This window comes from Ictalurus furcatus, chromosome 2, assembly GCF_023375685.1.
Source record: "Ictalurus furcatus strain D&B chromosome 2, Billie_1.0, whole genome shotgun sequence".
Classification (NCBI taxonomy): Eukaryota; Metazoa; Chordata; class Actinopteri; order Siluriformes; family Ictaluridae; genus Ictalurus; species Ictalurus furcatus.
Genome location: NC_071256.1, coordinates 37123938 through 37135729, shown reverse-complemented (window position 1 = coordinate 37135729; position 11792 = coordinate 37123938). Strand labels below are relative to the sequence as shown.

The window sequence follows — 11792 nt, the reverse complement described above, 5'->3', positions numbered from 1 at the left end:
GCGATCTCTTCATCTATCTCTTTGAGGGTTCACAAACTTTCAAGCGCCACCCAATTAAAAAAAAAAAAAAAAGACACTTCTCTGTTTGTCAGCGCAACCGCTGACGGCAACCGAAACTGAACAATGAACCTGTGACTAAAGGCTTCATTAAGCGGTGGCGTGGAGAGGAAGTGGAAAGACACGCAGCTCAATCAACTTCCTGATTAAGAGCCGTTCTCAGAGCGCAGAGGAAGAGGAACTGATGAAATCGGTGCAGGCTCAGCAGTGCAGTATACGCTCTCTCTCACACACACACACACACACACACACACACACCAGATAAACACTAACAGTACGCTGTTGAAAAAAAGCCTCATGACATAAGAGACGTCAGATCATTCTACATCGTACGTCAGCGTAGCGCGCGTTTATATTAACGCCTGCCTTCTAATACCTGACCTTTTATTTCTATAGTAACAGCGTGTTCACGGAGACTCGTTTAACGGATACCACACGTAAACAGAGTGAGAAAACGTGTGGCGCCGTGGCTACGGAGACGTCTGTTGAGCGTCAGTGTCAGCGCTTTTTGTAACGGTAAAGCTGTACGTTTTTTGTTTTTTTTTTTTTTTAACGTCGCGTCGTAAAACTTTACGCCTCCCGACATCTTCAGGACGGCGGAGTTTACGGAGTTGCGAATAGCTTCGCGCGAGATAAAAACCATATATATATTATTTCCGCTGCTATAACGGGAGAGAGGACACAAACGAACTCGTCTTGCGGACATTCCACGACATTAAGCGTAGCTGGAAACGGATAAAAAGTATGACGTCGTTCTTCAATTAATAAATGATATATATATATGTTATCGCGGAAACGAAACGCGAAGACGAGCAAAAGGCAGGATATTCACGGGGGCGTCGTGTGTATTTCCTCGTTTGGAGAAAAGCGCCTGCTAAATGAATAAATGAATAAATGAATAAATATAAACGTAAATTCGAGACGCGGAGAAAGACTTTTAAGAGAAACAATCCTGGCAGAGGTGTTCCAGCGGTTGTTATTTGTACTCACAAACGAACCGTTTCTTACGGCTGGGAAATTCTCCGACGTGTTACCCCACGTGTGTGACGTGTCCCGGGGTGTGTGGCGTACCTGAGCGTGCCGCCGTGTTTGCGGTTGATGGTGGCTTTTCTTTCCTGTGGCTTCGAGTCCTGCGAGGAAACACAGATCATCACATCACCGTCTTCGCAGACCGTAAATTATTATCACACCTATAACACGTCCTCCTCGTGCTCCGCCCCCTCTGATCGACACGCGACCAATCACGACGATGCAAACACTCGTGCTCCTGAAAACCTGCTTCATACTGATTTAATATTCAGAGCAGAATATTTGACGTAGGAATGTTTTTAACTTGACGTCGGTGTCGTATTCTGAACCGACTCTGTGTGTGTGTGTGTGTGTGTGTGTGTGTGTGTGTGTGTGTGTGTGGGTGTGTGGGTGTGTGTCTTGATGGATATGTGTGTTACTTTCATTTGTGCCGTGTATATTTGCAGAATTGAGTGTGAACACATCACATTCTTTCACACAGTAACAGTGTGTGTGTGTGTGTGTGTGTGTGTGTGTGTGTGTGTCCCAGATTCAGGACGGATTGGCGCAGGCATCAGTGAACCTAATGAGTTTGCACAGCACCAATTCATTCCTCTCGCCGTTTCCCACGGTGCTTTGGTGGTCACCGGCCAGCCTGTGTGTGTGTGTGTGTGTGTGTGTGTGTGTGTGTGTGTGTGTGTGTGTGTGCGCATTTGAGAACAGACCAGGATGAGAGACGAAGGCATAAAGGCGTAGACGTACTTTGAATGTGCATTTGTCTCTGTGTGTGTGTGTGTGTGTGTGTGTGTGTGTGTGTGTGTGTGTGTGTGTGTGTGCGCTGCTAATTGCTGTCAATCCCTGTGGCTTTAAATGCAGGATGTGGTGAAGAGTGTTAGGTCGGAAATGTCGCGTCACGTTGTGCAGAAATACAAAGATCCATCGATTGAGAATATCAACAACACATATCAAAGTAACTAAGCGAGACGTGAAGAGGTTTCCAGGAAGTGAACACCTATCTACTTCCTGTACACGCGTTTCTCTTCCAAAACTGACGCGCGGAGAATAAGTCAGAGACGATTCAAGTAGAGGCAGACCAGTGCGTAAAATACGAACGAGGGAGTGTGTAATGCTCAACGGTGCAGGCTGATGCATTACGTAAGCCCCGCCCCTTCGGTAAAAACAGCCAATCACAATATGGCTGAGCAGAAAACGTCTCACGGTCCTCTCGGGTTCTTGCACCGACTCGTGCGCAGATAAAGAGCGCTCTGCTTCTTACGTTATGGAGAAACGCCCATGCGCTGTTGCCATAGCAACCTAGAAAATACTGGGGGGGGGGGTTTTTTATTTATTTTTTTTATTTTTGGAAACGCACCGCCGATAACAACGCTTTCAAAACCGTGTTGAAAGACGACAGCGAGGCTGAATTCTCAGATCCGATTGGTCAGAAGGTTGTTTTTTTTTTTTTACGTATCTTGGTAAGAGCGCACGACTCGGACGGTGGTTCGGTCTGTAACACGAACGTCGGGTTTAGAACAACGCGCTCGTTATGGTTTCCATAGCGACGGCTCGTACGCAGGGACACGCTCCGTATGATCTAATACTGATAATAAACCTTTTTGTATATATAGTTATTTCTTAGTAATTTATCAACAAATGACCTTGAGCAAGGCCGTTAACCCTTCTCTGCTCCAGGGGGCGCTGTATCATGGCTGACCCTGCGCTCTGACCCCAGCTTCCTGACAGGCTGGGGTATGCGAAGAACAGAATTTCACTGTGCTGTAACGTACACGTGACCAAATACATTTTCTACCGAAAAACCGCACGGCGTAAACGCTTCCGTCCTGGCACTGGAGACTCCTTCCATAAATGCTAAACAAACGTCTGCGTAGAGACAACATGGCCACGCCGACGTGTGTGTGGAGTGTGTGTGCGGTACCTTCATGCCGTGCCCCAGCGTGTCCAGGCCGCTGTAGGAGATGGGCGTACGGCTGTATTTGGGTTTGGGATCTTTGCTGGAGGCGGGTGGGATGACTTTACCGCTCCTCGTGTATCTCTTAGCCACGGTGAAGGCGCCGATCTCTCGACGTGCTACCTTCTCCCGGTGCATGTCCACGGTCTGCCCACACACACACACACACACACACACACACACACACACACACACACAGGTTGAACAGTTCACACACAGCACATGTCCTGACCTGGAAACGCACATTATACATGCGGACCTGTGAGTGTTGGACCTGAGGTCCTGAACGTCTGGGGGTTTTCGGTTAAACACTTCAGGTTCCCGTGAGATGGAATTGAAAAGGAAGTTTCCTGAGATCTGAACCCACGGCCTCCGGGACACTGGCACAGAACCTCAAGCACTGAGCCACAACTTTCCCCTCTTTATTCACCACTGAGAGGCTCCCGGAGTGACCGACTTCTTTCTTTCTTTCTTTCCTCGTTAAGCTTAGAAAGGGGAGAGGAAATAAAGAAAGCAAGCAAGAAAGAAAAAAGACATGAAGAGAAAGAAAGAAAGAAATGAGAAGAGAAGAGAAAATAGGAAGAAAGAGAATCAAATGAAAGAGAAGAGAAAAAAGAGAAAGGAAGAAAGAAAGAACGAGAGGAGACGAGAAGAGAAAGACAGAAAGAAAGAAAGAAAGAAAGAAAGAAAGAAAGGAGAATGAAAGAAAGAAAAAGAAGAGAAGAGAAGAGAGAGAAAGAAAGACAGAAAGAAAGAAAGAGAGAAAGAGACGAGAAAGAAAGAAAAGATAACAAAAGAAAGAAAAAAGAAAGAAAGAAAGGAAAAGAGCAGAGAAGAGAAAGAAAGAAAGAAAGGAAAGAGCAGAGAAGAGAAAGAAAGAAAGAAAGGAAAGAGCAGAGAAGAGAAAGAAAGAAAGAAAGAAAGAAAGGAAAGAGCAGAGAAGAGAAAGAAAGAAAGAAAGAAAGAAAGGAAAGAGCAGAGAAGAGAAAGAAAGAAAGAAAGAAAGAAAGGAAAGAGCAGAGAAGAGAAAGAAAGAAAGAAAGGAAAGAGAAGAGAAAGAAAAAAGAAAGGGAAGCGTGGAGAAGAGAAAGAAAGAGAAGAGAGAGAAAGAGAAATTTATGTGAACACTTCTGAGGGAAATGTTGATGTTCTGGATGTCCTTCATCACTCTGCTGTTCCACTAGCTCTGTGCAGGTTCTAGCTCTGTGCAGGTTCTGGCTCTGTGCAGGTTCTGGCTCTGTGCAGGTTCTGGCTCTGTGCTGGTTCTGGCTCTGTGCAGGTTCTAGCTCTGTGTTGGTTCTAGCTCTGTGCAGGTTCTAGCTCTGTGTTGGTTCTGGCTCTGTGCAGGTTCTAGCTGTGCAGGTTCTGGCTGTGCAGGAGGCGCAGTATCAGGAAGAACCTGTATTATCTGTGTAATAGCACAGTATTAAAGGAAAACCCATCGAAAGGGGCGTGTCCAGACTGCGTGCTATTGTGTAGGTTTATTTGCCGCGGTGTGAGACAATCACGCTGCGCTGCTGCTGCTAACAGATTAGTTAACAGATCAGCCACTTCCTAAAACACACTCTCTCTCTTCCCTTTCTCTTTAAAAGCGTCTCTTCCTCCTGCGGACCTTCACGCGGCATGAAAAGCAGAAAGGGAAGGCTCGTCGTAGTCCACCAAACCTTTCATATGTAAATAAAGCTCATCCTTTAAAATCACTACGGGTTAGCGTAGAAAAGTAGAACTTTCCAGAAAAAGAAAAAAACAAAACAAAACGTTTTCCATCGAAGCTCATGTGGCTCGGTGTGTTCTGGGTTATTTTCAGGCCTGCATGTCTGAGCACTTCCACGGTACCCTGAACACAATGGACAGCATCAATCAGGTTTAGCGCTAGAACACACTGGCCCTTTCATTCAGGCTCTGAGACAGAGAGAGAGAGAGCGAGAGAGCGAGAGAGAGAGAGCGAGAGACAGAGCGAGCGAGAGAGAGAGACTCAGGTGACCCGGTTAGGAAGGACAAGCACGGAGCTTTCTGGAATGTCGCATCCGTGCCTGAGTGAAAAGATGGTAGCGAAGGGGAAGAACGGAGGATAAAACAGGGGCCCGTGGGAAAATTCCGGCACTTGAAAATGCTGAATGAACATTTATAAAGTCCTCCGTTGTCACAAATGTTTGAGAAGTCTCCGTGTGTTCTGGGGACATTTAAACTATTCACTATTATTATTATTATTATTATTATTATTATTATTATTTTAAATGAAGGACATTATACAGTACAGCTGAGGAGATCATCAGTGTTTATTTATTTATTTATTTATTTATTTATTTATTTATTTGTCTGAACCAGCACTTTACGGTATCGGTTCACCTCGCGTCCTTACCAAGCCGATGAGGTTGATGTCCGACTCGATGTGACGGAGCTGCGAGCACTGAGCGTCCAGGAGCTTGAGCACGCTGGTGGCTAGCGTGCTAATCTGATACGCCACGCTCGCTAAAGACTGAGTGGTGAAGGCCTTGGTTTCCTCCAGCGCTTTAACCGTATCCTCGCCTGCCTGGAAAACACAGAAAGTCCGACTCAGCTCGGCGTAACACACGACTGACACAAACATCTGGCACGGTAAAACATCTGTCACAGGTTTCGTGTGAGGGTCCTGAAAAAAACCCAAGCGTCCCACACGGACGATACAATTTCCTGCGTTTCACTGATTACGGGTTAAATATATACATATATATCTGTATTTCCTAAAGAACACCTGACGACCTGTCAAGAAGAACAACAGGCGGATAAATACGTTAAATACAGGGCGTGACCTGCATCTCTGTGGCGTTTAGGTCACAGCGTGTCACGAACACTGACGACCGGAAAGACACCGGAGAGTTTAGAGTTTCACTCTCAGTTGGTTCCTTTTAATGAATGGAAGAACAAAAAAAACATGTTAAAGATCAAGACTGGTGAGAGAACGAGAGAGAGAGAGAGAGAGAGATAGAGAGAGTGCGAAAGAGAGAGAGAGAGCGAGAGAGAGCGAGAGAGGGAGAGTGATAGAGAGAGCAAGAGAGAGAGAGAGAGAGAGAGAGAGAACGAGAGTGAGAGACAGAGAGAGAGTGCGAAAGAGAGAGAGAGAGAGAGAGTGAGAGATAGAGAGAGAGAGTGCGAGAGAGAGCGAGAGAGGGAGAGTGATAGAGAGAGCAAGAGAGAGAGAGAGAGAGAGAGAGAGAACCAGAGTGAGAGACAGAGAGAGAGAGTGCGAAAGACAGAGAGAGAGAGCGAGAGTGAGAGATAGAGAGAGAGAGTGCGAGAGAGAGCGAGAGAGGGAGAGTGATAGAAAGAGCGAGAGAGAGAGAGAGAGAGAGAACGAGAGTGAGAGAGTGCGAGAGAGAGCGAGAGAGGGAGAGTGATAGAAAGAGCGAGAGAGAGAGAGAGAGAGAGAGAACGAGAGTGAGAGATAGAGAGAGAGAGTGCGAAAGAGAGAGAGAGAGCGAGAGTGAGAGACAGAGAGTGCGAAAGAGGGAGAGAGAGCGAGAGTGAGAGATAGAGAGTGCGAGAGAGAGCGAGAGAGGGAGAGTGATAGAAAGAGCGAGAGAGAGAGAGAGAGAGAGAGAGAGAGAACGAGAGTGAGAGATAGAGAGAGAGAGTGCGAAAGAGAGAGAGCGAGAGTGAGAGACAGAGAGTGCGAAAGAGGGAGAGAGAGCGAGAGTGAGAGATAGAGAGTACGAGAGAGAGTGAGAGAGAGCGAGAGAGGGAGAGTGATAGAAAGAGCGAGAGAGAGAGAGAGGGAGCATGAAAGAGAGAGAGAGAGATAGAGAGAGCGAGAGAGAGAGAGCGCAAAAGTGAGAGAGAGAGACAGAGAGAGAAGAGAGACTTTTGACTTTTAAGACACCTTTATTGTATCCAATTTTTGAAATTTTTACATATTTACATTTTTAAAATATTATTTCCATTGAAGAAAAGAAGAGAAGAAAAAAAAGAAGAAGAAGAAGAAGAAAGAAGGAAAAGAACCCCCTCCGCCCCCCCACCCACACCCTCAACTCAAAAACCCCAAAACGTTTCTAATTCACTGTAAGTCCACTGCGCTCATGTAGTGTGCGCGAAGTCTTTATGTTAAGGCTCTTTGTGCGACTGATGTCCATTTCCTCAGTCTGGCCCGTCTCCGTGGCGACAGCACGCCCAGGTTCTCACTGTTTATTGCCCGTTGTACCGATTTAATGAATTTTTTCCTGTCCGGGAAATAATCTGTCAGCAAGACGTCACGTTTTCTCTTTGTTAATTGAAGAACCCGGTCGAAGTGCTCTGTGGTGTACGGCTCTTCAGGTGGTTCTGAGAGAGTGGGAGTAGACGGGTCACCCGGTCCCGCTTCACTCTCCTCCTCAGTCTGAAACGTCTCTTTGCTGACAGCACCTTCAGATTCTCACCGGTTGTTGTGTGCTTAACCCATTTTATGAGTTTTTCTCCGTCCGGGAAGTCGTTTTTTCGTACGACCCCACTCTGTCCTAAAGTCTGCTCCGAGAACCAGTTTAGCTGTTCTGTTGTGTAAAAATGTTCTGGTTGTTCGACCCCCTTGTTGCTTCCAGTTCACCCTTATTGTTCTCAGTGTTCTTGTCCTGCGGGTTCTGTGGGAGCTCCCCGGTTGCACCGCTCCGCGTGGGCAGCTCGGCCGTTTATGTCCGATCTCCCCACACCCAAAACACCTCAGGCGTCCGGTGGTGGCGAAGACGGTGTAGCTGCTGTCCCCGTGTTTACACTTGAAGTTAATATCCGGTGTTTGTTCTCGGTTGTTAATAAACATATAAACCTGTCTCCGGAAAGACAGGACGAGTTCTTACAGCCGGGCGGGATGTCCGTCATGGGGCCGGCGAACTTCCCGAAGCGGGCCAGCTCCTTCACGATCAGCTCGTCTTTAATGAAGCAGGGGACGTTAGCGATGACGACCGCGTCGCAGGGGCAGAAAGAGAATTTTCAGCCATATTCCACTTTCGCACAGCGTGTTGGCGAATATTTCTTTCTTTAGGAAAATCACCACCGCTTTATTCATTCGGGAGGCGGAGTAGATGTTCTCACACCCGACCTGCTCTCCCACCGCCAGCAGAACCTCCTCCACCTGTTCTCCATTCACCGGTACACACCTGACGCCATGGCGAGAGACAGCGTCTCCTCTCACTCGCTCCCGCTCTAAGCTTTCACCAACCACCGATAACTCAATAACTAGACGTTTAATAAATTAACTGAAAGAAAAGAAAAAAGGACAAACTCGCGAAAAACTCTGGCAAGACGCCAAACCACTCTCACGCGCTCTACACACAACGCTCAGTCCTCCACCGCGCATGCGCAGAGAGAGAGAGAGAGAGAGAGAGAGCGACAGAGAGAAAACCCCTGACCTCAGGACGAGCTGCTCGAGTTTAAAACTTGTAATGCTACTCCTCAGTGCTGCAAAACGGAGCTGTGAACTAGCCAGTTAGCAGCGATGCTAGGTGTGCTAGTGCTAACAGGTTACAGAGGAACGTTCACAGAGATTAAGAACGATGTTTATACAGAAGAGTGTGTATTAAGATTTGGGTCACGTGTCCAAAAAGAGATTCTGGGTGAGACAACGATTTTCACTTCCTGTTAGCCACATTAGCTTTTTAGCTTCCGGGCAAAACTAAAGAAGCACAACACCAGACTCATCCTGTGTATGGACTATACTTGTGGTAAACAAGTACAACACCGTGTATATCCCACATTGTTCCTTTAAAAAACAACAACAACAACAACAACAACAACAATGCAGTCTGCTATGAATGAGCATCTAGTTGATTAGCCAAGACAGAGTCATCTTCTAACGTCTCTTTTACTTCGACGCTGTCTAGAGTTAATCCTCGAGTCTTGACCTTTAACGTGACCTAACAGGACGTGAATTGAGAAATCTATTTTCTACTTAATGTCTATTCGACTGTTTTTCTTCCTTTTTTGGATCTTCTCACAGTTCTCAGGCTTTGGTTATAGGAAAACAGAATGGTGTGATAAAGCGGCATTACTCACTCCTACCTCCCCAAAGTTTATTATCTTCCTATAACAGCGCATCTTGAAGCGTTTTATTCCCTTCACACCCAGAGATACTGCGATCCGATGACTTTCTGGGGTTTACAGGAAAATACGTGGAAACTCTCGCGTCTTATTGGCCGACGGTCTCTCGATTCTGCCGCACGCTAGCTCACACAGTTCGGCGTGAGGGGAAAAACGGATATACGCCGATTTATTTCTTTATTTTAACCAGTAAAGGGGTCGAAACTTAAACCGTAACATCCTCTCACGCAGGAGCAGGAGAACAAGGCGTGTACTCGTCTAAACGAGTTCCGGTTCACGTGGACATGATATGAGCAGAGCAGAAGGAAAGACGACGTACTCTACATGGCTCTGTAGCAGCTAAACCCATAATACAGTGAGAGCTTAGCCGTGCATCCGCTCGGCTAGCGACACCAAAACTAGCCTAGTTAGAAACGGTTTATTCTCGCTTTTTATTATTATTATTATTATTATTATTATTATTCTTTTCTCTCTCTCGAAGATAATAAGACGAAGAAATCGCAAAAAGCGTAAACCCTTCAGTCCTGAAGATGTTGGGAAAGTCACAGCTTTACCGCTGAAAGCGCCGACACTGGAGACTCCTTCCGTAAACGCTTAATAAACGTCTCCTTTTTACTCTCGAAACGGTCAGGTATTACAGGTGCATTGATATAGTCGTATACACTATATAGGTGGCCAAAAGTTTGTGGACGCCTGACCATCACGTGCGTATCCGCTCTGCTGTTATAATGCGCTCCACTCTCTCTTCTGGGAAAGGCTTTGCACTAGATTTTGGGGCGTGGCGGCGATGATTTGTGATCATTCAGCTACGAGAGCATCAGTGAGGTTGAGGTCAGGCGCTGATGATGTCGGGATGTCGAGGAAGCTCCAGTTCCGGTCCATCCCAAAGGTGTTCAGCTGGGTCGAGGTCAGGACACTCGAGTTTTTCCGCTCCGACCTTCTCAAACCACGTCTTCACGGAGCTCGCCTTGTGCACGGGGGCGTCGGCGTGCTGGAACAGGTTTGGGCCTTGTCGTTCCAGTGACGGGAAACTGTAACGCTAGAGCATATAAAGACGTCCTATACAATCGTGTGCTTGGGACGATTCCGATGAAACCAGCGACAGCGCAGTCGTACGTTTATCTCCAAAACACGTCTATGTACATTCACCTATATGATATCTTATGTATGACGCATAAACACAAAGCGTGAACCAAACCAGCATGGGAGGTAGAAAAAAAAAAAATAGTAACATCTGCAGAACATCTGGGTGAAAATATCTGGTTGCGGTATCGTAGTCGGAGGTTATTTAGTATGTAGCATGTAGTTCAGATGGAAAAGTGAATCAAAATGTTACGTTAAACGCTTATTCGATTACTGTTTCATTATTAAGGGCCACTGATGTGCCTTTAAAGGTTAACTGAGTCTAATTAAACGGACACCACGTGCATACTAGATGTAGAAGGTTCAGCTTGGATGGTTCCACCAGAGTGACAAGGAAAAGCTCTGAGAGAGTGTAGAAGTTGGAGATGAGTCAGTGAGGGCAGTGAGAATACACCTGAACATCTGTGCGTCTCATTATTTCAGCCAGATGTGTTTGAAGTCGCTCACCTGGAGGTAGCTGGTCTCGCAGTACTCGGCCACATTGCGCAGGTTGGTGTAGTTATCCAGAAGCGCTTTCCGGGCCGCCGGGGCCTCTTGGAGGATGGTGGTGATCTCTTCCGTACAGGCTTGCTCCTTCATCGTTGAGAGAGATGTGAAGCGACTGTTGCAGCTCCGGAAACTCCGTCTGCAAAACTGCGCCTGTGGGTTCGCGCTTTGAAAGCAGAAGCGGAGACGCGTCATCGCAGCCCACACACACACACACACACACACACACACACACACACACACACACAGGAGAACTTCATCAGACAATTCACCTCTACACACCTGGTTCTTCATAATCATAATACATCATCATCATGTTCAGTCTCACTGTAGTAGCACGTGTTAAATCTTCCCGTTAATGCAAGAGTGCTGGGGGAAACGAGTCGGTTCGTATGACTCGGGTTGAAGTGAATCAGAAGAGTGAATCGATTCACAAGCCAACAACAAGCCGCTGTGCTGAACTTCCCTTTAATACAGGCTACTGTATTAGGGATGGGATGGGAGATTATTCAAAGAGCCGGTTCATTTGGCACGACTCTGGGAAAGGTGGAATCGATTCACGAGCTCGGGACGACGTTCTGGTGAGCCTAAGGAATCAAAAGCGTGATTCGATTCACTTTAAGGAGATCAAATCAAATGAATCGGTATCAAATGCGTGATGTGATGTTCATCGACTTTACAAAACATGTCAGATGAGTACCTAGGAGGACATAACTGGCAATTTTGGATTAAACAGTTGTTGTTGTTGTTGTCCTATTATGGCCCATAAAAAGGTCTGTGTGCAATGTGTAGCAAGTGACAAAACTTCCCTTTAATGTAGTCAAAGATGAAGAGCTTGTTCTTTTCGGATCTTCACAGAACATGTCAAATGAGTAGCAAGAGGAGAAAAAAGAAAAAAGATTTTGCAATTAACATTTCTTTAAACTAGATTTACATTTCCTTAATATATCCATTGATATTAATACGCTATTATTCTATAATATATAAGGTATAATTAGCAGTTCAAATGGTCGGCGTCTTATTACGGACCTTATAAAAGTCTGTGTTACTTTTATGTAGGCTAGTACTGACGGCTGAGTAAGTAAGA

At 46.2% G+C, this 11792-nt stretch overlaps 1 protein-coding gene across 4 annotated transcripts in view; it reads right to left on the bottom strand.

Annotated features, from left to right (window-relative positions):
* The window catches only part of abi3a (ABI family, member 3a), a 24015-nt gene extending 12629 nt beyond the window's left edge, over positions 1-11386 (bottom strand). For 3 of the 4 annotated variants that reach the window (XM_053617879.1, XM_053617885.1, XM_053617892.1), the window contains exons 1-4: positions 10667-11222; positions 5397-5567; positions 3002-3181; positions 1129-1187 (exon numbers count right to left, since the gene is read on the bottom strand). In XM_053617879.1, the coding sequence (XP_053473854.1) occupies positions 1129-1187; positions 3002-3181; positions 5397-5567; positions 10667-11005 (749 nt within the window). In that variant the 5' untranslated portion in view covers positions 11006-11222. Of the gene's footprint in view, positions 1-1128; positions 1188-3001; positions 3182-5396; positions 5568-10666 lie in introns of all 4 variants that reach the window. The other variant, XM_053617897.1, reaches the window with a different exon arrangement.
* Between the last annotated feature and the right edge of the window lie 406 nt (positions 11387-11792).